The following is a 27386-nucleotide window of genomic DNA, read 5'->3' as shown; positions in this document are numbered from 1 at the left end:
TCCAACACCGGGACGTTTAACAGTCTGGAGCTGGCCACTGCCCTAGTCCAAGTTGTCAGAGAAACCACACAGACGGGACTTAAAGGTGCAGTAGGTAAGACTTATAAAACTAACTTTCTGTCATATTTGCTGAAACTGACCCTATGTTTGAGTAGAACTACATTAGGCAGGTACTTCAGGTACTAAAATCCAGCTCCTCTGGCACCACCTACAGCCTGTAGTGCGATTTGCAAAAATCCACAGCTCCCTGTTCAGATGCACCAATCAGGCTCATGCACACACATTCATTCTCCCTTGTGGGGGGAGGGGCTTAGGAGACCGTTTTGGGCTTTAGCAGAAAGGGGGGGAGGGACTGAGAAGTTGTCGATGTTCAAATTTTTTGTCCTGGATCTTCGCAATCCTACCTACAGCACCTTTAATGGTGCATTCAATTGCAACTTGTAAGCTCATGGTGCATTCAATGCTGTGGTAAAGTACTCTTCTACCATCTAGTGGTTCCTTTTTTGTCATTTAACAGCAATTCACTGGTTAAAATAAGTTATTAAATTTTCAATAAATCACTTAAATTTGACCATATGGCTTTAGCAATAAACAAGCCGTTCTTTAGTGTCGGCGACTGTCGTTTTGCCGTCTAGTAAGTATCGGTTCAGGGTTTAGGCACTGGCGCCGTTTGAAAAGTATCGTTTTAGCACCGGTATCGGTTAAATAAACAATACCTAACCCTACTCATACAGCAGTGAATGTCGATCCAACAGACCCAGAGCTGCACATCATGCTGGTCACCAGTGATGATGATCCCTCCCCCTCCAGAGCCTCTGCTCCAATCAGGCCCTGCCGGTGCAAGTTGAGGATGGAGTCGGCGATGATGCGGGCGGTTTTCTTCTGGTATCCCCCAGATGTTACCATGAGTATGGGGATGCCCCGTCGCGTCGCAGCCCTGAACACAATCTCATCTCTATTTACAATGCCCTGGCAGAGAAAGACAAGAGAAACGCTGGTCTGTCAGTCTATCCCTGGACTTGGATAGTACTAGTACCTTATCTGAATCCTCACTCGAGGAGGGAAGGGAGGCCTGGCTGGTCCGATATCTCACTTCTCCACTGTAGAGCAACAAACCTCTCTGGGCGACATATAAAGGAGGAAAGAAACACACATCCCTGTGCGTCTAGGGATTGAGAGTGGGAACAGCTTGTGTCAAAATTCTCTTTGATTATGGAGCACATGTACTGATTTCATTATTATTCAAGAAACACAGTGCCTGAATTGAGCCAAAATATGTGCCAGTACCAATTGCATGACATGCTCATCGCATGTGTCTTGGATATAATTCTGTCAGGTCCATTAAGTCAAGAACACACATGACAATAAAAATGATTTAGGAAATTTTTATTGAATAAATTGCATTTCAGTTAATAAATTCTGAATTAAATTTTCTTTGGCGGTATGGCTCTGTTCAGGGAGTCCTCTGACCTTTCATGAGCACCATGAAATAGCAGAGAGTCAGAGGACAGCAGCAGCATTAGGGAACGCTCACACAGTTTAGGACTGTGAGCGCTACTATTCCCCCACATGAACAGAGCAGCAACGATGACATAGAAGCAAATGCCACGCTATACACGACAAGGAGGAGCTGGGGAGGAGGCGGGCGGCAGAGAAGCGAGCAGCAAGCAGGTAGGAGCAAACTGAATCTGTTTTAAATAGGGCTCCCTATCTTGAGCGTAGCCATTAAGCAGCGAGGGGTGTTGACCAGCTGATGCGCTAATCCAGATCAGCTGATGCAGCTCAGCAGGAGCAGATCAGCTGATGAGACTGTGTTGTTGGCCAATAGCGTTAGCAGCGTCTTGACTACCTGGCCTGCCAGAACTGAAGCTGACGCTCAATTTATATTCATATCTATACTTTGTAGATAGGGTAGACCCTGAATAGTGGACTATTTAAAGACTTGATCTAAGGAACCTGAGTCGACTGCCAATCTCACAGTGGAAGCACCGCAGTGTCTGAAAATGTGGTTATCAAACAAAGGATCATTCCTTTCGGGCTATATGGGGCTGCTAAATGTTAGATTTGACATGTAATTGCTTGGTTTTTCCCAGTAAATCATGATATATAGCCTATTGGGGAAAAAATCAGCCTATTGATAACACTGTTATAACAATTAGAAGTAAGGGTACTTAAAATCTTAAGTGCTGGTACCATTTAAACGACAACTTTACAAATCATTTTTAATTTCATAACATCCCGAATCAGCTCTGCAACACACATCAGTGTACCATTCCCAATAACACATTCTTATGTGCTCCAATTATTCTCTGGAATTTGCAGGATCACTGGCAGGATATCTCTGCACACAGGAAGTAATAAATCCAAATTTGTCTCATTGTGGATCAGCTCTCAGTATGCTTTCAAACTTCCTGACAAATTAGCGACATGAGTGCTCACGTAACACGACACAGCTGGGCCTGCCACTTCTACATTCAGATATTTCCTCTGCCATTACAGCGCTGCAGATAAAGAATTTGATCTTCTAAAAATGTATCTTATAAAAGGGTTTCTTCAGAGTAAACAGGGATGTGAACGGATCTGAAGATGCTCTTCACTTTCACTAGTAGCCAGTGCATTTTAACAGACACATTGCTACAAATCGGTGTCACCTCCATTCCTGTATGTAATGCCATCTAAAATGAACAAAAATCACCAAAAAATTAAAGTTGTGTTTAGGTTCACTTTTAAGGAACAGAGGAAAGATGCAGGGATATCTAAAGGGAAAGTAATGCAACAAAAGCTATGCTTCCTGATTTTGTTACAGAGCTGCAAAATTGGAAGAGTTATTGCAGGCATACAGGGTTTCTGATGTTAAAGTCCCCTTCATTTTTTCTACAGACAATGTCACAGTTGTTGAAGTCCTAAAGTACAAAAGCAAAAAAGAAGTACAAAAGATGAGGAACTGTGTTTCAAGAAAAAGTAAAAGCTTGTGTACGTAAAAAATATATGTGGAAAAGAACTACAACTCCCAAAGAGCATTTTTGGTGAGAAACATCCCTCTCATTCAGTTTGAAATTCTGTTGCATAAAATAAGCACATCGTCTGACTCTGAGGTTGAAAATCATGGATGTACAAGTTAAATAAAGAAAAAACTTTGGAGAAAGAACAACAATGGTGACGTGTTCAGTCGGCGGCAGGGCAGTCGGGACTCACCCGGAAATGACGAGCGGAATGAGGTGACTAGAGTCTCTCAAAATCTGACGAAAATCTTTTAAACTGACCTTTGTTGATCTGAAATGAAGACCGATTCAGCAACTGCACGGCCTATTTCTTGCTTAAAATATTTTCAGAAACACGTTTCAGTGAACTATTTTAGTACAATATGAGATCGTATTCTGAACGGCCGCCATGACAGTCTGGCTCTGAAATACCAGAGAAAACAAACCCATGTGACGCGTTCGTCCAATCAGCTGCCGGTTTTCATTTCTTGGGCAACATTACAGATTAGTGCCGCCTGCTGTTATAGAGATGTATTACGTGTCGTCTTTTTGGTCTGTTCTGTGGCAGTTTTTTGGACCTCGGGGACGCGACTGATCATATCGACGGGGTTTTCTGTCAACGGTCGCCCGGCGGCTATATGTGTCTACACCATTAAACGCCGCAGTAGTGTGGCCGCGAGGCGTAAATGTAGCAAAAGATGTCCGTTTTTAAATGAAAACGTAGTAGTGTACATGTAAAGGCATAAAATTCTACGCTTGTTTATCTACAAGAGGCAATCATTGTGTTGACAGTGTGACGTATAGCAATGTGATGAATATTCATCCAATCCGCGACTGAGACTGCAACCCCCCCAGCACCAAACCCCAGCACAGCCTGGTGGTAAACAGCGGTGGAAGAAGTATTCAGATCCTTTGCTTCAGTAAAAATACTAATACCACACTGTAATAATACTCTGTTACAGTAAAAGTCCTGCATTGAAAATGTAAGTACAAGTACCTCAACATTTGGACTTAAAGGGTAACTACAATTTTTTTCAACCTGGTTAATTCAACATTTCCCTAAGGGCACATGCTGTATGTATATACAATACACGAAAAAAAGAATTTTGGCTGGACGTCATTAACAGAAAGAATTATTTACATTTTTACAAACTAGTGGTGAGATGTAACTAAGTACATTTACTCAAGTACTGTATTTAAAGGGTAACTACCATTCTTTTCAACCTGGACCCTATTTCCCTATGTTTTTGTGTCTAAGTGACTGATGGGAACAACAATCTTTGACATTGGTCCAGTATTAAGTGAGATCGCTGCAGTCAGCAGCGGAGAAACAAGCTTACAATGTTAACAGGGCGATTGTAAAGCTTGTATTTACCTTCACAAAAGTGCTCGTTTTGCTGCTGACAGACTCAGATTAATATTCTAAGTTTCTGATAACATTACGAAAAGGATTTATAAGGAGGTCGACCTTTCTGTTAAAGAGTAAGATCCTTTTTTTAAACATAAAAACATCTACGAAATTGCGTTCGCTAAACCCACCAGACTCCATGTAAATAAATCTATATAAAACTATAATAAAAATAGTCATTTTAGCATTGTAAAATACCCTTCATTCAAAAACATTCAGAAACAAAATAAAACTATAAAAAAAGCTGTTTCAGGTCGTCTTTCCACTTTTCCAACCATCACAACTCTAGTTGAGGTTGAAATAAACACATAGTTTACCAATTTACATGTGAAAATATATGGCTCTATATAATGTGACAGGAGCAAAAAACGGTGATCAAAGATGGCTTAGTTTTCAGAGGGTTAATTGTACAGTAAAATTTGGAATCGTTACAGCTCTAGCTGCACCAAACATTCAACTAAATATTGCACATTTGATTAATCGTCTTCACGATTAGCTAATCACATTCTTTCAAATCGTGATTTCGATTCAAAAAACAATTAATCACTTACCCTAGTATGAACTGTAAAAAGTTACTCTGTCACTCCAGGCTTATCAATACTCACTTCTGGAGTTCATTTACATTGGGTGTCAGAAAGGGTACCTGTGGTGATATAGAGAGTCCTCCAAGCGGGTCCCCATCCAGGATGTCCGTCCCCGCGTTGTAGACAATGATGTCAGGTTGGACCTCGTTCAGCGCTCCGTCACAGTGGAGCTCTACTTTCTGAAGGTACTCAGAGTCTTCAGTGCCCCAGTCCAGCTCCACCTTTCTCTTTATGGCTCCTGGAGATACAGAGAAATGGAGACATTATGGATATTCACACTGATGCAGAGGACATTCACAAGAGGTAGATTTGTCCCACTCCAAAAATATGAAAGCCAACCCACTCCCCGAAAGAGGTAAAAATAACCATTCAAGGGGCTCAAAACGGAAAACATGATTTGTGTCTACATTGTGCTACATTGGGGGCGAGTGGGGGGCCAAAGAACAAAATATGTATTTATGTAGCTTTAAATTTGGGAGCTTATTGACTTTAACAAGGTTAAAAAAAATCCATTCACCAGAATGGAGGAAATTAAGTGTTTGACGCTTAACAATTTATTGTGGACAACCACCAGACCCAAAACCTGCACCCTTGGAACCAACCATAATAAAATAGGAGCAGTTATCCACGGGCCTGATGTATACGTGGGCTAATAATTGCTGCAGTATTATATGCAACAGCATATCTTTTAACTCAGGCAGGATAGACTTACCATGTTCAGGTGGGTAATTGTGTTTCTCTATCTATAGAATACGCCAAAGTGTAAATCTGCAGCAGTGCTTTAATTCATTAGTATGTCCATTTCCAATAATTAATGCAAATGATGAAAAAGGTTCATTAGAAGACCTTTATGTTTCAAAATTCAAACAACTTTCAAAAAATTGTCTTTCTTGGTAGTTTTTCAAGGCTAGTCCTGCTAGACTTGAAAGAAAAAAACAAAACAATTGTAAGCTTTGGTCTCTTTGAGGGTACAAGGAAATAAATGTGTCTTGGACCAAAAATATGAAGCAGAATGGAACGGTGAGTTTTTTAGTTAATCTTAAACAAGCCAGAATGTACATTTATTTTACTTTCTAACAGGGTACATACGATTTTAAAATTCATTTAGTTGCAGAGAAGAAGAAGGATGGGGAGAGTATTAAAAGGCAGGACTGTGACGTTTCATCCCCGGAGTAGTGTAAGAATCGGGGCCACATGGGAACGTGGTTGCTGTCGGATCAGCTTTAATGTATTGGCAGATTAGTTTTGTGTAAAAGCCATGATTACTGTGTTGCATCGACTCCTACATGACAGATTTCCTGCTGAGTGCTAATAGAGCGAGTACAGTACTGCAAAGGGGAAATCACAGCATATAATAATTAAAATGGCACTGAGGGACATCTAGGGGCTGGAACTGGAGGAGGGAGGCCCCCTCCACCCTAGTCTCGCATTGCCAGACCTTCCTCCACAGCGCTGCAGAGGAAGGTCTGACTAGTCCACACAGCATTCCAGGATGGGAGAAAAGAGCTCTCTGGTTTATTGGCATTTCTTTAATCTAATCACAATCGTCATGGGCGACACGGAGCAACGCTGCCTCTGCAAAATAGCCTCGGGTAGGAACTAGTTTTGGTGGAACATGTGTACGTTCAAAAGTAGTTTTAGTCGTGCAACAGAAAACTCAGATTGGACAGATAGCTGTCTGGATTTACCCTGCAGAGATCTGAGGAGCAGTTAACCATAGTCCTCACAAATCCACCGGAGGTTAGAATGCCAACACAGAGAAAGAGGAAGGAAACGGACATCCGGCTGAAATCAGCGGCATCCAGCGGAATTTCCAGCGGCACCGGAAATGAAACGTCATGGATATAGACTACCTCCACCCTAAACAGGCATCAGTAGCAATGTGTAGTTTTTTTTGTCGCCACGATACATCACATGTAAGTACATGAGTACATGTTAAAAAAAGGGAAGTTTGAGAGAAGAAATTGATGATGCTACAGGGTTAGTTATAGTAAACTAAAGTGAAAACTGAAATGAAAATAAGCAGTGAAAATATTTATTGTAACTGAAACTCAATAAAAACTAAAACCTTCAAGTAAAACTAAACTGAAACTATATTGCCAGGTTAAAGAAATTATAAAAAAAATAATAATAATATGAAGCTAAATTCTTTCAATTTATCACTGCTGAAAAAAGGAGACCACATCTGAACGGACAGAAAATGAACAGCCTGAGACATGAGAGACATGAGACGGGGCAGTGCCGTAATTGCTTCACATCGGACACCAAAGAAGTACAAACATTAAATATTATACATAATCTGTATATGTAGCTACATCCTTGATATACCTTTCTAAAAACTAAACTAAAATGAAATCCAAAAGTCAAAACTACAATAAAATAAAAACTAATTGAAAATTCAAAACTATTATAACTAGAGATGTTCCGAGACCATTTTTTCCTTCCCGATACCAATTCCAATACCTGAACGTGCGAATTGTTTTAACAGCTGTATAACAATGTACGGATGTGATATGACTGCTATCATTGTTGAATGGTCTGGCTCAGGTTAAACCCTTTGTGAAACATGAACAATTACAGACAGAGAATGAATGCCATAAAACTTTCTTTTATTGTCTAGTTTGACAGTCAGTCATAACGAAAAAAGAACATCAATAAAATACTTTAAGGTAGATTTTTTCAGGGCTTCAAATTACTTGGTATCAGATCAGTGCATAGTTTCGCATACTCGCCGATACCAGCTTTTAAGGCAGTATTGGCAGTATTTCCGATACTGGTATTGGTATCGGAACATCTCTAATAATAGCCTTGTGGTGCTACCAACTCACTTTTGGCATATCCGTCCCCAGGATATATGTAGCGATTATACACATCCATGATGAACACTCGTCTGTCGTCCAAGAAATCACGCTCGTGTCCATTCCCCTACATCAGAGCAGAACCACAACCTTTATTGAATACCTCATATTATGCGCACACACCTCCTCCTTCACACAGTTGCTAGAAGCCAAGGAGGACACAGCGGATTAAAATAACATGATGGACTGTTCAGAAGAGGCAATTATCTTCACTCAGGCTTCTGCGGACGCCACAATCTTCTGAATACAGCCATACTGAGAAATCCAGAGAGAGTTGTGTGGAGCTGATAGTCTTTATTAGCTTGGTAGCAACTCATTTGGCAACGGCTTGAATGTAACGGACTTCATATCAAAAAGTGACGCACTAAAGCTTTAAACATGCAATATGAAATTGAACAAATGTCTTCATATTAAACTTCAGAGTGCATAAACAATATAAAATAATAGCTATCTCACAATGTTAATGCAGTGTGCATTTCCACAGTCCGGAACCCTTTTCCCTGATTATTCGGACATCACACGAATGCAGCTCAAACGCCCTATCTTGCACTGTTAACCAAAGTGAAACATAATTCATGTATCCGCCCAATGATTTGGATCTGCTCCAAAATTTAAAAAGAGCCGAACGAACTTATTTAAAGTGAAAGGACAAAAAAAATGATATTTAAGATCCTCAGTTGGAAGCAAAAAGGCTGAGACACTTTTTTGTAATTTATTTTGGCTTTATTTTAATTTATTTATCATTGGAACAATGGGGAATTTAATCTTTTATTTTTATCCTCACAAAAACTAAAGTCATTGGGAGACATTTACATCGGTCAATAAAAAAGATATCCAAACTGAATTATATAGCAAAAGTGGTACTGCAGCCCCTTTATGGCACAGTTTTTGAAAAAACATACATGTTTTCTACAAAAGCAGAGAATGTGATGTGTGTGTGTTTGAACAATATTTTACACAACACACAACCCACACATCACAGAGGTAACAAACCCAAGCATACAAGTAGCTGACATTACTGCAGATAACCCAGTGATAGTCCAGTATTATCCAAAGCTCTTTGCCAGTGGAGATCTTTTCAGATACATTCCACTGAATATGACAGTAAGAGCCAATTTGGCCCACAGGGAGCCTCATTGATTGGTGTGGTGGATGCACATTGACACAGAGAGAGGTAATGGTATTGGCTCACCTGATGAGCATCCAGATCGATGATGGTAGCCCTGGAGATGCCTTCCACTCTCTCAAACAGAAACTGAGAGATGAATGGGAAAATGTTTACTCTCTCTCTCTGAAGATGACACATTCACAGATCAGACTCTTTCTATGGGATTCCAAAGTAAAACTCATACTTTTGACATTAAATTACAATTGAGCTGAAAAACAGAAATTTCCACCATAACCGGGTTAAGCTCATACTTATGTTTTGGTTCGAAGATGCTGAAAGAATGGAACCTGTTCAATAGCTGCATGTAAACCCTTCACTCCTTTCTTTTTTGGTACTCAACTGTCTGCGTAATCTAGTACTTCCAAAGCATGATAGTGTACCCTCATCAGCTGCAAGATATTGAACATTAATACAAAAGCAAAACTATGTCATGTTTGCTGAACAGCAGCCATTGAATGATGATGATTGAATGATGGAAATTGCAGTTTGAGAGAGACTAAGCACTCAAGAACATTGCTGGGGTGTGAGCCTTCACAAATAAAATCTAATTAGGGGGGGGAAACACTGATCGTGCTTTATATTCCCCACAGTAACTGTGTTTACATTCTTTCATGTACTTTGTGATATAGACATAGACTGTACAAATAATGGACAAAGCTTCCAGGCCTGAAAAGTTAAGCCAATGCGGAAGTGCCTTAAAGCAGGGAGCGACTTCACTGGTTCCAAAAAGAAGTCTGTTTTTATAGAAGTCTATGACAGGGTTCTTGCAGGTTTTAGTAAGTCAAATTTAAGACCTTTTTAAAGACATTTTAAGATGATAAATATTGAAATTTAAGACCTACACAACGCATTACCAAAATAATGGGTATCACTTGTAACCAACAGCAGAAATCGCTGTGCTCTAGCCATGTCTCGTTAAAAGTACACTTTCCCATTTCCCACACGTACAGTAAACCCTAGCCGAACTTTAACAAACTCTGAGGAGACGCAGACTTATTTCGTGGGCAGGTATTGCATTTATCGTGGAATTTGTAGTTTTATCAAAGCGTACGTACCAACACCAATATCCCCCAGAAAGAACTACAACACACCGAACCAATGTTCTGAGGGCAGCATTCTGCTGGTTCTGTTACAGAGCAAAGACTCTAAAGCTCCGCTTAGTAGACTACGACTCCATACTTTCTCTTTGTATGCTACGACTCCATACTTTCTCTTTGTATGCTACGACTCCATACTTTCTCTTTGTAGGCTACGACTCCATACTTTCTCTTTGTATGCTACGACTCCATACTTTCTCTTTGTAGGCTACGACTCCATACTTTCTCTTTGTATGCTACGACTCCATACTTTCTCTTTGTATGCTACGACTCCATACTTTCTCTTTGTAGGCTACGACTCCATACTTTCTCTTTGTATGCTACGACTCCATACTTTCTCTTTGTAGGCTACGACTCCATACTTTCTCTTTGTAGACTACGACTCCATACTTTCTCTTTGTATGCTACGACTCCATACTTTCTCTTTGTAGGCTACGACTCCATACTTTCTCTTTGTATGCTACGACTCCATACTTTCTCTTTGTAGGCTACGACTCCATACTTTCTCTTTGTATGCTACGACTCCATACTGTCTCTTTGTAGACTACGACTCCATACTTTCTCTTTGTATGCTACGACTCCATACTTTCTCTTTGTAGGCTACGACTCCATACTTTCTCTTTGTAGACTACGACTCCATACTTTCTCTTTGTAGGCTACGACTCCATACTTTCTCTTTGTAGGCTACGACTCCATACTTTCTCTTTGTACACTACGACTCCATACTTTCTCTTTGTATGCTACGACTCCATACTTTCTCTTTGTACACTACGACTCCATACTTTCTCTTTGTAGGCTACGACTCCATACTTTCTCTTTTTTAGACTACGACTCCATACTTTCTCTTTGTAAGCTACGACTCCATACTTTCTCTCTGTAGGCTACGACTCCATACTTTCTCTTTGTGGGCTACGACTCCATACTTTCTCTTTGTAGGCTTCAACTCCATCCTTTCTCTTTGTAGGCTTCAACTCCATCCTTTCTCTCTGTAGGCTTCAACTCCATACTTTCTCTCTGTAGGCTTCAGCGCTATACTTTCTCTTTCTAGGCTACAACTCCATACTTTCTCTTTGTAGAGGACTCCATACTTTCTCTTTGTATGCTACGACTCCATACTTTCTCTTTCTAGGCTACAACTCCATACTTTCTCTTTGTAGACTAGGACTCCATACTTTCTCTCTGTAGACTACGACTCCATACTTTCTATTTGTAGACTAGGACTCCATACTTTCTCTTTGTAGGCTACGACTCCATACTTTCTCTTTGTAGACTACGACTCCATACTTTCTCTTTGTAGACTATGACTCCATACTCTCTCTTTGTAGGCTACGACTCCATACTTTCTCTTTGTAGACTACGACTCCATACTCTCTCTTTGTAGGCTACGACTCCATACTTTCTCTTTGTAGGCTATGACTCCATGCTTTCTCATTGTAGGCTACGTTTTAGGCCTTAAATTTAAAGTTTAGATTGTTAGAGTTTTTAAGACCCCACGGGAACACTGCTATAAGAAAATGACGCTACTTATCACTTCATTTATTACCTCAGTAAACATTTTCATAATAGGTTTATGGTCTCAATCGCTAGTTTCAAGTCTTCTTCAATACAGCATGGTGTTCATTTAGTAAATTATGGTCCCATTTATTTTAAAATAGACGATAAAGCAGGGGATGCTTTAGGACCTGCCAATCAGGACAGAGGCTTAGCAATGTTAACCATGCTAACACTGTGGACATTAAAATACTTGTTAAAAAAAAATTGTTTTTGGGTGTTGTCCATGTTTTCACCTTAAAACTTGTGTTTTCAATTCAAAATTATTTGAAACATTTTGGTTGCCTGAAAAATGTCCTTCCAACCGCTAGCGATAGCTACCGCTAGCTACCGCTAGCTACCGCTAACTAGTCGTAATATTCAACCAAGTCAGGTAATAAGGTTGTATAGTAACCACCTAATCATAATGCTTTGTCCCAGTTTATGTACCTTTATGTGACTGTTTTGTAATTAACGTTCACAATTAACGTTAGCTTTTTGTTAGACGTTAGCGTGGTGCAACCAAACATCGGCACAACTTGAGAATCAAAGTAACTAGTTTCAACCTATTGTTGTAGTGTGGACTTTACACCCTAACTTCAGAGAGAACTTACACATAGCAACAGGCTGCTGGTGAGCTACAGTATGTAAACTTATTGTGTTACTTTTTGTTATGAAACCTGTGAAAGAGATCAGGTCAAAATCCACTGTCCTCATTCTTTGCAATAATACATTCCTATGTTCAGCTGAAGCTAATTTGAGGCCTTAACAGTGTCAGTTGGTAGTGTGAGAAAAAAAGTTAAGCTATCCTTTAAGTTTGCTAACATTAGCTCGCATTGCCAGACCTATCTCCACAGCGCTGTGGATAGAAGAAAAAAACGCTCTGGATTGTTTGCATTTCTTTAAACCAATCACAGTCGTCTTGGGCGTTGTTTCCAGAAGGGAGACACAGAGAGGAGAAGGCAAGGGACAATCCGGCAGCGGCGAATGTGAGGCAATTAACCCGGAAATGTACTGTCGTTGATCCAGACTGGTCTTACCTTGATGGCCAGAGTGATGTCGGCGAAGGCACAAAAGCCTCCTCCCCTGTCGCTGGAGCAGTGGTGGAAGCCTCCTCCTGGGAAACAGAAAATCCACTGGCTCAACATCAGGGCCATTAGACAAGCTGAGAAGGGCTATTATTTTAAACGACCATAATTGGTCCTGGGCTGTTATTGAGTCTATTGCAGCTCATAAAAATGGCTGCTGTTCCCCTGTGGCACAACAATGGGTGTATTGACACCCGAATGGGACTGTTCAATTGCTACTTAAATGCTTGAAGTGCAGCAATGTACAGTACAGGGATGGGGAAAAAAAGACTGTGAAGAGACTTTTAAACAAATTGGGATGATAACCATTCATTCAGGTTAAAAGTTACACTGCCCTCTGCCCTGCTATGCTCACATTCATTAAACTACAGTGTACAGTAGAATATAAATACAGGCCAGTAAGGAGACGGGGGAAAAATATGATTACCATTTATTGCCTGGTCTCCAACAACTTCTTTTATAAGTCTTTCATAAAGCCTGCATCCTATTTTATTACTCATTGCTGAGTTGAGTTGCTTTTTGTGTTTTATTGTGGATTTTATTAATGTTTTACTGCAGGTGCTTTGTTGCTTATTGTATATTTTATTGTTGATTTCATTGAGGTTTTATTGCGGGTGCTTTGTTGCTTATTGTATGTTTTATTGTTTATTGCTGATCGTATGTGACGTACCTTGAGTGTCATGAAAGGCGCCATTAAATATAATTATAATTATTATTATCACAGTGTTGAGACGCATGATATGTAGATGTCAGACGCATTTAAATAGCGTTTATATAGTTTATTAATGCAGAACAATATTTCCACCCGATTCATTAACAGAAGGTGTGAAGCAGCTGATTAAGCAGGAGGTACAAAGTAATGATGCAGCTTTTTTTTTTTTTCCTGCTTGGCACAAACCAAGAGGAGGGGGGAGGGGGGTTTGCAAAAGACCTCCCAATTAATTGGGTTTGTTTTCCGTGTTTTAGGGATACATACCCAACTGTGACCCCAAAACCAAGGTACATACCGACCTGAGAATTTTGTGTACTGTTACACCCCTAATATTAACGTATTGTGTAGTATTGGTATTGGTACCGGAAGTGTTTGAACAATACCCAACCCTACAGTAACTGGTAACGCCCTCTCACATATTGGAGCTGTATGTAGAGGGATTGCTTGTCTATTCATGTGTTATGCGCATCAGTACAAGATACTCACTTACCTACGTTTATAGCCCATCCTCGGTCAACAGCTAGTTTCCCTGCCTGTGGAAAAGACAAAATATTTCAGTTAAATTTCAGAAACCAACATTGAAAGATTATTAAAAAAAAAAAAAAAAAAAAAGACCCTTTCTGAGTGAAACAGAATATCAAGTTATAAATAAAAATGACCTTTTCCAAATAAACCACAAAATGCAGCTACAATCATGAAGGGCCTTTTGCATTCACCAGAAATGATTTGTGTTTACTGAAGAACAGAAGAAAGAAAGAAACAATCTCCTTGGAAACTGTTTCAAGGTGATGCATTCAGATTCTGCTTTTCACTGCAGGGCACAGATCTGGAAAACAAACACTTCAAATTCTGTATGTGTTTACCACAGCTTCTCTTTTTTCCCTCATTTGTGAATCTGCCCTTGAAGGCATTGTTAATATATCATTATTAACACCTGTGCTGATGTTCTGATAGGAGAGGACAAAATGGCCTACATTAAAAATGGCTCCATAAAAGGAACAAGCATGGATTTTAGACTGAGCCTACTATCTTAGCATTACATACCGATTTGGGCTAAATGTAGCATGTAGTATGCAGTATGTAGACAAAATCAAATTCTACAGTATGCCAAAAATACCCAGATGTCATACTGATTCCAAAAAAATCCCAGTATGCATCTGAACAGTCTACCTTGCCTACTGTATCCCACAATGCAAAGTGCTCTGGAACGGTCACAACAACTGTGGCTCGCAGTTTGGAATATGGGTTTTACGAAAATTGATGCTGAATCCCAAATTTGCACCAACGATTTTTTGGAGTTGAGAACTTCTTCTACAATCTGACACATCATACATAATGTGTCCGTCGGTATGTACAGTAGTAGGCTGTTCTGAAAAGAGCATGCGAGTTAAGCAGTCAAATTAGCCAATAAGCTTTAGCCATATTGCCTGTTGACTATGTCACTGGTTGCTATGGTGATTGCGGTCAAGCTCTGTTCTCAAAATCTTGCTTATAACTCAAAGACTGTAACTGCTATCACATGGCTCGAGATACCACTATACTTTGGGGGGAGGCTGTGGTAGAGCGGTCGCCTACCAAGCGGAAGGTTGGTGGTTCAATCCCTGGCCCTGCAGTCCTATGTCAAAGTGTCCTTGGGCAAGACACTGAACCCCAAATTGCTCCCAATGCTGCGCCCTCGGTGTGTGAATGTTTATCTGATGAGGTGGCACCTTGTACAGCCTCGTGTGTGAATGGTGAATGGTTGCTGTACAACGTAAAAGCGCTTTGAGGTGAGACTTTGAATTCGTTAAGACTAGAAAAGCGCTATATAAATACAGACCATTTAAACATATTGATAACTGATAAAGTTGCGGCCAACAGCCAATAGTCAAGTGAGCGTCGTTTGTGAAAACCCCGACAAGCCAGCCGCCGCTTCGATTTTGACGCTCGTCTATTCCTGGTGTTGCGGTACCGGTACTTAAAGTGGCCAAAAAGGATGAAGACCCGCATTTCAGCAATAATTTCTCACATTTTACATACCAAATAAAACCGCCAGCAAATAAGTCTCAGTTTTGCTGAGAAGCACAATGGATTTCTGCTCAAACTATGACCTTAAACAATTACAAAAAGTAGTTTGACTCTAAAGTATATTCCTGCACAGGGAAAGTCAGCTTAAATAATAGTGTTACACATTATGTTCCCATTTTTTAACTCCCATAAATTAAATAAATCAAATACATATTTTCCTTTCCGTTTATGTTTGCTGAAATTTAAAACGCGATCTTGTTCAGGAAGACCCTGACTATGATCATGTAAAATATGATGTTATTTTACTGTACAGTTATGGAGAAGATTTAAAAGGGAAAGTTAGCTCAATTTATATTCAATGTCAACGTAGGTGCTGGAGCCCACATTTACTTGTAGAATAAGAGTGTATGGTAATAGACATGTCATTTTGACTTTTCCTCAGGGAATTATTTTGCAGACCCACTATATGTGTAATCTAGTCTACGCCTAAAAGCATTTTTTCCTGAGAAAAGAGAGACAGGCAGTGTTTGTTTCACATGTTGATCAACCTAATCCTAATGTGCATGGCTAAGCATAAGGAAGGGGTTATTTAGGGCTGTAATTTTTTTTCACTAAGACTAATGCTGTTGTATATGTATGTGGCAGCATCTACTTTTGAAGGCAGGTCAAGATTTCTCTCTCGGATGAAAAAGGGCCCATATATTTCGGGAACTCAGCGTGTAGGACACCTGAGGGAAAGAGATATGAGCTGGGGAGACTGTGTAAATGCCACACTAATAGCCACTCTGGCCATGGCTCTAACACTCGTCTCTGTATGAGGAAAAACAAGCGCTCAATTTATGAAGTGAGAGCACAAGGCATTTTTTACTAAAGCCCTCTAACTGCATCCTCACGACTCCCTTAACCATCACTCCCAGAATGCATCTCTTTGGATAAAGAAGACCTTAGGCATGATGCTAGCTCTAATATAATTTGCAATATATCAATTTTGTTTTTATTTAACCAGAAAAAAAAAAACTCACTGAGATTAAAGAAATCGCTTTTTCAAGACAGGCAGCAGTACAGTCACACATACACACACACAACACAAAGTACACAAAAAACATTAAAAACATAAAACAACAACTAAAGCAGCAAATATTTCCCAAAGTCAACCACAATCATAAATACATCAGGCAAAACATATACAGCCAGATGTGTCTGCCTCCGAGCCATTTAGCTAAAAAGCGACCAAGGAGACCAGCTCATTAAGTTTCAAGGTTTTCTGTAACTTGTTCCAGGCAGCAAACTAAAACGCCTCTTCTCCCAGTTCAGTTCTGACCTTTGGAATAGACAGCAAGAAAAGATCCTGAGACCGAAGAGTCTAAGTCCCCTTATTATTTTGTCTGATGTAGGTCAGAAGGGGAAGTAGACCTATAATATGGACTGAAAACCATACAATGTGCCCCCAACTAATTCCTGTCCCATTTGTCAAAAAAAAAAAGAGAAAAACCTTGGTCTGTTCGTTGTCGAAGCTAACTGTCTCACATTCACCCTTCATCCTTCTGATTTGCTTTGATGATGTAATACCCAGTCTCAACAACAGTCTGAAAAGGTCCTGAGGCCGGTACTACGAATCAAGATCAACATGCCCTGGATTTATTTCAGTTACCAGGCTTCACCTGACCTAACCACCGCGGTCCCGCATAAGCTGTGTCACGACGGTGGTTAAAGGAATACTCCACCGTTTGTTGAAATAGGGTTATTCACCGTCTCCTCTATATTTATATAGGTGGGCAAACGCATTTTTGTCTCAGTGCATGCGTTGTCTAAGTCTGGCAGCGCCGGCGCTAGCTTAGCTTAGCGTAGCGAATGGAATCCTATGTTGCCGATTAGCATGTCGTGAGTAAAAGTGACCCGACAACAGCGGTCACTGCCCCATGTGAGTCGTGTGCCGATGTGAGTCGCGCATGCTCAGATTTAAACGTTTACGGCATAACGTACCGTATAACGGCACCCCCACCCCTCCTCATAGGACAGGGAGGATTAAAAAAAACTGTTCAGAAGAGGTCATTATCTTCACTCGAGTTTCTGTGAGTGAAAGTCGTCGGACGCCACAATCTTCTGAACATAGTCATACTGAGAAATACAGAGAGCGTTGTGTGAAGATGATCGTCTTAATTAGCTTTGTAGCAACTCATTTGGCAATGGCTTGAATGTAACGGACGTTCATTGATATCAAAACATTACGTGCTAAAGCTTCAAAAGCAGTTTTTGTGGAAATGCCTTTAAATTCTAGACTGGGTAAACCCAGTATTGTATTTATTTGACAAAAGGTAACAGAGACAGTAGTGGATCACATCATCTGATAGTGGTACACTACAGAACATCATCTCTATGTGACATGGATACATAGACTTCCTCTGACAAATGACGTTGGATAGTCGGAAGATGGGTAACATATGTTATTATTATTAGGTGATATTACCAGATACAAACATGAAGAGACACAAAGAGGAAATGAGGCTCACAGATATCTACCATTATTGTTCCTCCAGTCTGTGTCCGCAAAGGCCTCAACACTTTCCGCTGCACCAGGAAATTAGGCAGAAACAGGAGGGGTGGGATTTCTGTGATCGTTGCCACCACCAGAGACCACTAAAGTGAAAAAGAACACAATTAGTCACAGCATGTGGAATCCTTTTTTTCTGTGCTATGACTCCATCCCTTATCAGGCAAACATAGTTTGAGAATTTCATAGTAAGATACATAACCCCACCCCCAGACAATCAGTTAATTGAGAACGGATGTGTCAGTGGCATGTAGTTCATACCTGCCAACACTCCCGTTTTTCCCGGGTTTCTCCCGTTTTTTAGCCCTATCTCCCGGACCCCTCCAGGTTTGTTATTTCTCCCGGGAAACTCCTGTAAATTTGCATGGCCCAAACTCCTTTAGAAATAATCGGACCAATATGTTTGTCTAATGTTGACCAGTTGACAGATCTTGCATGAAACGCATCCTATTCACACAATCCACACACCATATAATTTTCAACCCGTTTGTCACCTCAACCTGGCAACCTATAACCCTCAACCTGGCAACCTAGAATCCAGTTGCGCAGCTGATCTCTGCGCAAGCTTCGCGGAAAGTTCAGACCCGAATGCAAGCCGATAAAAATTGCAGGTGAAGGCGGTGTAAATTTCAACAGTGTTGGGCGCAACAGTTTACATGCATCTTACCGAGTCATATCGACAACCTCCACGCTTTCTGTAAGGTGTGTCGCATTGATTTTAATGTAGCACACGGTGGGAAAAATGACATCACCCAGCACATTAAAACGCACCATCGCGCAGAAGAGGCACATAAGGGCACACGGGCGATTTCATCTTTCATCACAAAAGGACAGACAGAGGCAGAAAACGTGATGCAAGCTGAACTGCAATGTAAATAATACACTTAACACTTACAGTACACTTAACAGTCCCGCTCCCCCCCCCGGTCCAGCCTCCATGCCCCCGCACAAATCTCCCCGATTTTGAAAACCAAATGTTGGCAGGTATAATGTAGTTGCAAGAAAGCACAGAAAGCCCCCCCATAAAAGAAGGTAAAAACACATTGTGTTTCAATGTGTGCCCACCAGGGTTTGGAGAGAAAAGGTGTAGAGAAGCTGACTACAGAAAGAGTCTCGCTCTCGACTCTCACGTGAAAAAAAAAGAACAGCAACAGAAGAATGCAAATTCACAGCAGAGTACTGAGGTACCTCTCTAGAGCCCTCCAAGATTTGGTTCTGCATGCAGTAGATGGGGGAGAGAATGAATACAAAGCCTTTGAACATGATAGAACTACTCAAGGGCGAAGGTTTTGTTTCAACATATGGGGAGGAAACATTATAACCGGGGGGGACGGGGGATGGGGACAGACAGGGGTTGTTCTGGGGACCCCCAGAAATGTCTGAGCGTCAAATACTTCGTTCCCCGCATTCTGGTGAAATGTTTTTGCAACAATTTCTGGAACACAAGTAGACACAATGATTGTTTTCCTTCAGATCGTTCGTAGATCTCAACATTTTCGACCGCATTGCAACACGAACGTGTGCTGCGACGTTAAGATGGTATGGTCCACTATAGGGGTGTCTGAAATCGTTGGGAAACGAGCCCCTGGACGGTTAATTCTCCCTCTTTTGGGGAACGGGTTGTCTTTATTATTTTGTGAGGAGGACAAATCTACCTATTCTAAATATTCGGGGGGGGGGGGACATATCCCCTACATCCCCACCTAATCTACGCCTATGGAACTACTGCTATCAGCTTTACTGTACCTGAAGCAGACACTCCTTTATGAGAGATTTACAACCACATCTCAGTATTTCTATATCAATGACTGTTTGGCAAATTGCCACTAACAACTGAACTGCAGGCTCCCAAATCCACTCTGGGGGGGAAATCAAATGAACATCCTAATCAACTCCTAGGGCGGATAGATTAAAAGCGCTAAAACTCTTATTGACTCAAAGGACTTGGAGCGGTGCTTTCTTCTGAATATATGCTTGACATGACTGATTAGAATGAGGACTAATTATGTCACCTCCTTGCATTACAATATGAGAAGGAAAATGTCAAATAGGAGAAACATTTAGAGAAAATCTGAGAGAAATCCCAGGTTTGGTTGTGAAATGCCAATAAACCAGAGCACGTTTTTTCTCCTGTGCCGGAATGCTGTGCAGACTGGGGCAGACCCTCCTCCACAGCGTCGTGGAGGAAGGTCTGGCAAAGCGAGACTAGGCTGGGAGAGAGAGGAATGCGAAGCAATAGCGAGACTATAATTTAAATATCAAATCAACAAAAAAAAAAAATCCTGATGGACCCCTTACCTAGTATTACTGAGCGATGCGTGTAATACACAGAGATGTACAGAAAGAAGTAAAGAGATGAAGAACTGTAGTGAACAAGCCATGCTGTCATAATGACAGATGCACTAAAGATTGGAAGTGTTGAGGGGGGGGAAGCTACCTTTAATCTGTTGAGGTAGCGTTTGGTGTGAACCACCAGCAGATCCTCTTCAGTAGCTTCCCGGGCTTCCACGATGTTTCCATCAGTGATGAAGTGCTCCTCTGAGACAAAGGCATTGTGTGATTAGAGTCAAATAAGTCAAATAGGCTTGCGACTAATAATATGATGCTGTTGTTACATGAAAAACTTGGGATTGTGACATCAATTCTATAAGCTAAGGCCCCGCCCACACGAACGCAGGTATTTTCAGAACCGCAGCTTTTTCTCCGCGGTACCCGGTTGCAGTGTCGTCGTGTAGCCGGTGAAACCGGAGATTTTTGGCTTGTGACGTCAGAGTGCGCGCTGTTGTCTCCTTTGTTTGACGTCAGATTGTGCTCCTTTTTTTACACGAGGAGAGTCTGGTGCCAAAATATTGCTGCAAATAACTGCTCAAGGAAAAGAGCTAGTATTGTTGGGGTACTTGGACTGGCCAGACATTTAGGAATAGCTGAACTTCATCATCATTCCACACATACTGTACGACTCTCCCCTTCCTCAGTGCGCCTACCGGAAAGGTAGAAAGGCTTCTGATTGGCCAACATGGCTTTACAGTTAGGGTTATATCGCCACCTGTTGGTTTGGCATGCTCTTGACAGCGCTCGATAGCGTGTTTTTACGTTTTCATGTGGACGGAGGTTGTTTTAAACCTTGGTTGTGTGGACGAGATTTTATTTTATTTTTTTAAACAAAGTTAATAAAAAATAGCCGTGTACGTGTGGACGAGGCCTAAACCTTCACACTAGAGTAGAAGTTTTTACTCTTGGCTGTTCGTTTTCACTTTCGTGCTAAACAAACTTCACAACACTGTGATGTGATTGGAAAAAGTTGGAAAATCTACATTTCAACTTCAAGATAAGAAAAGCACTGAACTGTCAGACAGCAGAGCAGAGGGTAACGTTTTACTCAAGTTAGTAAAAAAAAAAAATAAAAGGTGTAATTTCCACCTGCTTGTTATTGTTGTTTTAATAATAATAATAATAATAATAATAATAATAATAATAATACATACTTTATTAATCCCGCAAGGGGAAATTACAATGTTTTCACTCTGTTGTTATTACACACATTACACACAGGCCTAATGGAGAGATGTCAGAGTGAGAGAGCTGCCCATGGAAAGGCGCCCCGAGCAGTTGGGGGGTTCGGTGCCTTGCTCAAGAGCACTTTAGCAGTGCCCAGGAGGTGAACTGACACCTCTCCAGCTACCAGTCCACCACCATACTTTGGTCCGTATGGGGACTTGAACCAACTCCGGTTCCCAACCCAACTCCCTACTGACTGAGCTACTGCCAACCACAGCGTGCTTGTTTAAGCTGCAGCTTGAAGATTTTCATTCACATAAATGTCTGTTAAGTCACTTTCTATTGTCGAAGGAGGTAACACAATGGTGACTGAGCCTATGGCCCACTGATGAAAGTACTGTAACAATAATATATTTGCAGTATTATGAACTGGGTGTCTGTGACGACCACAGAAATCAAATGGATAGAAAGGACATTGAACTATGGATGTATAATAAAACATGGTTACAGCGTTGGAGGCGGAGCCCCGTTAATTCTTTTGAGAGTTGATCAGTGTCAAATGAAGCCAAAGAGGTTCAACTTTCTCGTATAAGATGACCTGAATGTTTGGCGCTGATTCCGCATTATAGCGCACATTAGAGCAGGCGCACTAGAGACCTCCGCCAGCCTGGTTTAGCGCTCTGTTAACTTGAATGGGGATTAAGTGATTAAATTGTGCAGCGCTTCAAGACTTTCCAAATGTTGTCGGACCGAATTAATCAAATTGTGATAGAGAAAGGAGTCATTTCGCAAGGGTTGTGACGCTCAAAAAAAATGTCTCCACTGATTTACAGAGGTCTTTTTCGCCATGTAAGTCTACGGGGAAAAGTCTTTTTTTGGGCCCCGTGGCAGCACGTGACGGACACGGAAGTTGCAATTCCACTGTTTGGCCACTATGTCAAACTGGCTTCAAAGCTCAGCGCACTTCCTGTAGGCCTGCACGATAAATCCTTATAAAATCCCGATCTCGATTCACCCCTGTTCGTGATTTAATTTTTAAATGACTTTGATTTTTGTTTTTTTGTCCTTCAATGAATTTATTGAAAGCATTTGACATTGACATGTTTTAATTATGTAAAGACATGTTGAAGGAGTTCAGATAGAGCCTGTATCAGGGCCAGATTTAGTTCAATGTGTTATATGTCACTATGTTTGGTAGCCTACTGTACTTAAATGGCCGGTATTTTGCTTTATTTTCTTTATTCAATGTGCTACAGGTGCCAAAAAAAATTGGTACTGCCAATTTGTATTGTTCTGTCATGGTTCATGTGTGCAATAAACATTACACTTTGTGAGAAAAGCAGAGAATCGTGATATCAATTCTAAGTAAAAAAATTGTTATTCATATTTTTCCCCGAATCGTGCAGGCCTACTTCCTGGGGGCCAGCGTTGAACTGCTTGCTGTGGTCATTTGATTAGTTCAAAACAAAATGGCGATTGTCGTTAGTTGTGATGGTGACAACCTGCATCAGTGGAGCCGTAAGGTGTGCCACAGCTCGCGCCATAGCAACATGATTTTTAACACGATTAAAATGCAAAAGGTATGGTTTTGAATTTTAGCGTCACATAATTGTCCATTATTACATTTATTAAGATTCTTACATGTAGCTTATTTCTGACTAACGTTAGCTGCTGCAGTTTTTTCTTGGATGACACGGAAAGGTTGTTACACGCTACGGTTTTTAAAAAAATAAAATAAAAAAATCTGCCTTTGAGTTTGAATCTAACACAGATGGGTCATTAAAATCCATCACACAACAGGTTCCTTTGCATGGTTTTGTAACTTGAGTTTAGTTTATTTATGAAAAGGGACACAGCGCAAATTAATAAAACACATATTTCCCATGGGTTAAAAAAGCCAGAATTAGCCAAAAGGCTATTTTTCATCTGTAGTCCTCTGCCTTCGATGTTAAAAAAGGCTTTTTAAAATACAAAGAAACCAAAAGACAACAGAAGCAACACAAAACTTAGCACAAAGCATCACAGAAACAGAAACCAACAAAGTACAACACAGAACGTAGCACGAGACAAGATACGACACACAAACAGAAAGATATACAACAAAGCAAAACAACAGGGTATAAAGTGAAAAGAATATAAATTAGAACAGACACAACCATTAAGAACAATAAAAGCAGTATTAAACTAGGAGGAAACAATAAGTAAAATTCATATATGTTGACTCAAACTAACAGAATAATAGGTTTCATAAATAGTGTTAGTGCTGACATGTATATGTATTGACCATCCAGTGTTTTAGCTGCTTAGTAAAAGACGTATATGTCAGTCCTTCCAGAAAAAGTTTTTTTGTGATTGTTGTGGGCAAAAATCCTTGATTATGCGGCACGTTTTCTTAAAAAATGCGATGGAATATGCGGGATATTTATGCAATTTTATGCGATGAAATCGCGGGAACTTGCAAAAACTGCGGTTTAATGAAAAAGAGAAAAAAAAGTGATTCCCCCCCTCCAACACCTGCTTCTTGTGTGAAGTAAATGCAACATTTTTCAACTTTCTGCTAAGACATACAGTACAGGCCAAAAGTTTGGACACACCTTCTCACTCAATGTGTTTCTTTATTTTCATGACTATTTACATTGTAGATTCTCACTGAAGGCATCAAAACTATGAATGAACACATATGGAATTATGTACTTAACAAAAAAGTGTGAAATAACTGAAAACATGTCTTATATTTTAGATTCCTCAAAGTAGCCACCCTTTGCTTTTTGGTAACTCTGCAAACCCTTGGTGTTCTCTCAATGAGCTTCATGAGGTAGTTCACCTGAAATGGTTTTACCTTCACAGGTATGCTTTGTCAGGGTTCATTAGTGGAAGTTTTTCCCTTATTAATAAAAAAGCAAAGGGTGGCTACTTTGAAGAATCTAAAATATAAGACATGTTTTCAGTTATTTCACACTTTTCGTTAAGTACATAATTCCATATGTATTCAATAGATAGTTCTGATAACTACAAATCTACAATATATATGAAAATAAAAGGCGCATTGAATGAGAAGGTGTGTCAAACTTCTATCTATTATGGGACTTTTGCGCGAAATACGGGGATTATGAAATCATGCAAGCCCCACATATTTTGCGCAGAAATCTGCAATTTATGCAGCGAAAGTGCGCCATATTTGAAAAAATGCGCCCCCCGCATAAATATGCGGACTTTGGCTGATTATGCGTTGAATTATGCGATCGCATAATCGCATTTTTCTGGAGGGACTGATATGTGTTTAACGGTCTGATGTGGTTTGGAATTGAGTTCCACTCTCTTGACCCTCTGATGGACCAGGCTGACTGACTAAAAGAACTTTGCTGCAATTATGCTGGTTTGATCTGCAAAAGCAGACACTTTTTCTTTAGGTTATTGCAAAGGTGAATACAGAAAAAGTCCAAGGTTTTTCCTCTTTCAGCAGAAGCTCAATTCGTTATTTGCACTCTTAACTTCTGAATGTTTTGTGAATTCATTACGCTGTGTACCACACTTTCTATAGCAAAGTCAATCCATGGTGCACCATGCATGTTTTGGCGATGACTTTGTGTGAAGTCGTGCCAGTTAGCCAGCGATGGCCTTGAAACCCGTGCTGGGCCTCATCTCCTGTACCCGCGCAGACTCCCACAGGGAGTTTTCTCTAATTATCTGTGCTCCATTGCGCTGCCTTTCCCCTCTCACGCAACTACATCTCACCTTCTCTGCTCTCTCCTCCTTGTTTTCTACGTCTCTTTGCTTCTTTGATCAACTCTTCCCATCTGCCAACGTGTTTCTCATTCTCTTACCTTTCAAGAAGTGAATGACTTTCCCCCACTTCCCTGCATCAAATGGATGGAGCTTTTCAAGGCCCATGAAGGTGATGTTGTAGTCTGGGTGGTAGACAATGGGGAGACATGTTCGAGGGATGCTGGTGTACAATTCAGTGTGGTGAGAGCTGAAAAAAAGGAAGTAAAAAAAGGTGTTTACACTGCTGCATTACATTTACATAGAGTGATTTCCCCATTGGCTTAAAGTGTAACTTCTTTTTTTTTTTTTCAATCTGGACCCTATTTTCCTATGTTTTTGTGACTGATGGTAACAACAATTAAAATGTGTAAAAAATAAATTGAAATTAGTCCACTATGAAAAAAGCTACAATGTTTTTGTGCTTGTTTGGCCACTGACATGCTCACATTGTTATTCTAACAGCGCTGATCCATTTTTGCGACACAACTGAAGCGTTGTGTCGCGGCTCGGACAGAATACGATCTCATATTGTACTAAAATAGATCACCGAAACGTGTTTCTGAAAACATTTTAAGTAAGAAATAGGCCGTGCAGTTGCTGAATCTGTCTTCATTTCAGATCGACAAAGGTCAGTTTGAAAGATTTTCGTCTACTTCTACTGGATAGTAGATAGTAGGATAGTCGCGTTGCGTTCAACGGTTTAATTTGCATAAAGATGGGCATCGGCCAGCTTCTTAACGCGCAGCATTTTTTTTCAAATGCAGCGCCGCCTTCCCAGGATGCTTTGCGGGCGCGTTAAAGTTGCTTGACGTCACCGATAGGACCCTTAATTCACCCATTTACATGTGGAAATATGCTGGCTCTATACACACCATAAGTACTATTTATTTAAACAGAGTTTTGGTGAGTGTGGCTATGTTCATTTCTGAGCTGTTTCATGTCATCAAAAAGGATTACCCTTTAGCAAAAAGGTCTATCTCTGTAGGGCTCCTTTCCATAATGTTGTCAGACACTTAAAATAATAATCAGAGCCCGTCAGTGGCAAAAACTGCACTATTAGTGGACGGAAAATGATGATGCACATTTGCCCTATATGGTTACTGTACATTGCAGCCCGGTTTGCAGCCGCAGGTTATAGCGTTCTCGCTCAATACTGGACCAAGTTTTTTGTTAACATTAGTCACTTAGACACCAACACATGGGAAAATAGGGTCCAGGTTAAAAAAAAATACCAAATTTACCCTTTGATAAGCATACTTGGAACTGTAGTGCTGTTAGTTTGTGCTGCTCACCTCCTCTTCCCTTCATTATCTTCTTTGTGAGACATGTTTTTCAGGCATTGCTACTTTCACCTGGGGGGGGGTAAAGATTACCAACAGACAATGAAATTCATTCACCTGTAACTACAAACTGTAACTCTCAAAAGTCAAAACATGAATAATTCGGATTAAAAATCACAATGTTTTACAATTCTTTAATCTAGCAATTTAGTTTGTAAAAACGTACATTCTATCAACGTAAAATGTTACAGTACAATAAGAGGAAGAATGGGGGACAACAAACTTCATTCATATGAAGCGAGTCATTTCTCGCGCATGCGCAGTGACAGCTATACATTTTCAGAGACGCAACGACACAAGGAAACGTGTGAATCGACACACACACACACACACACACGTTCGGAGGCTGTGTGTGTGTGTGTGTCAGGTCCATAATGATTTGTCCCAGCCTTCTATACTGTCTATGGTCCCAGCTCATTTTAGCTAACGTTAGCTACTGTGTGGACTGTTTCAAAAGGAAAGAAACAGCCGATGTGACTCACCTGCCACTGTGTATGTAGAATATAACGCTGGTCACCGCCGACAGCTCCTGGAACTAAATAACCTCCGTTACTGCAGACGTTCAGCGTTTGTCCTTTTGACAGGATTTTAGCTTCGGTTATTTGTAAGCAGGCAGCTAAAATAAAGAAGACGTCTTTTCTTCACAGTGTTGCTTGGACACATCCTTATTACGTCCTGCTCCAGTGCTACGTAGAATACGTACTGTACGTAGGATATGCTCGAGCTCCGTCCGTTACGTTGTTAGCGCACACGTAGCGTAGCCTACATTTAAAGCAGAATAAACATGAACTTTCCATGT

General features: G+C 40.6%; 1 protein-coding gene across 4 annotated transcripts; it reads right to left on the bottom strand.

The window, feature by feature from the left end:
* Nucleotides 1-303: 303 nt before the first annotated feature.
* Nucleotides 304-27280, bottom strand: hdac11 (histone deacetylase 11). 4 transcript variants are annotated; one of them, XM_039798528.1, is made up of 12 exons: nt 27070-27280; nt 26540-26599; nt 25307-25455; nt 20422-20522; nt 19173-19199; nt 17954-18070; nt 13917-13959; nt 12667-12743; nt 9024-9086; nt 7802-7898; nt 5033-5211; nt 304-969 (listed from the first exon to the last, which is right to left on the bottom strand). In XM_039798528.1, the coding sequence occupies exons 2-12, from the start codon at nt 26572-26574 to the stop codon at nt 727-729; spliced, it is 1131 nt and encodes a 376-aa protein (XP_039654462.1). In that variant the 5' UTR covers nt 26575-26599; nt 27070-27280; the 3' UTR covers nt 304-726. The 4 variants fall into 4 exon arrangements, with proteins under 4 accessions (XP_039654462.1, XP_039654460.1, XP_039654461.1 ...); XM_039798525.1 differs by lacking the exon at nt 19173-19199 and having other exon boundaries at nt 306-969; XM_039798526.1 differs by lacking the exons at nt 19173-19199; nt 27070-27280 and having other exon boundaries at nt 305-969; nt 26489-26599.
* Between the last annotated feature and the right edge of the window lie 106 nt (nt 27281-27386).

This window comes from Perca fluviatilis, chromosome 4 (genome assembly GCF_010015445.1).
Source record: "Perca fluviatilis chromosome 4, GENO_Pfluv_1.0, whole genome shotgun sequence".
Lineage (NCBI taxonomy): Eukaryota > Metazoa > Chordata > Actinopteri > Perciformes > Percidae > Perca > Perca fluviatilis.
This window is presented reverse-complemented; position numbering and strand designations above follow the sequence as displayed.

Excerpts from the sequence above, each read along its gene's own strand:
- hdac11 (XM_039798528.1), bottom strand. The coding sequence starts at position 26,574 with ATGTCTCACAAAGAAGATAATGAAGGGAAGAGGAG. Across the intron at positions 13,960-17,953 it reads AGACTGGAGGAACAATAATG|GCAGGGAAACTAGCTGTTGA; the intron begins GTAGATATCTGT and ends TCTTTTCCACAG. Across the intron at positions 5,212-7,801 it reads TGGGGACGGATATGCCAAAA|GAGCCATAAAGAGAAAGGTG; the intron begins GTGAGTTGGTAG and ends CTGTATCTCCAG.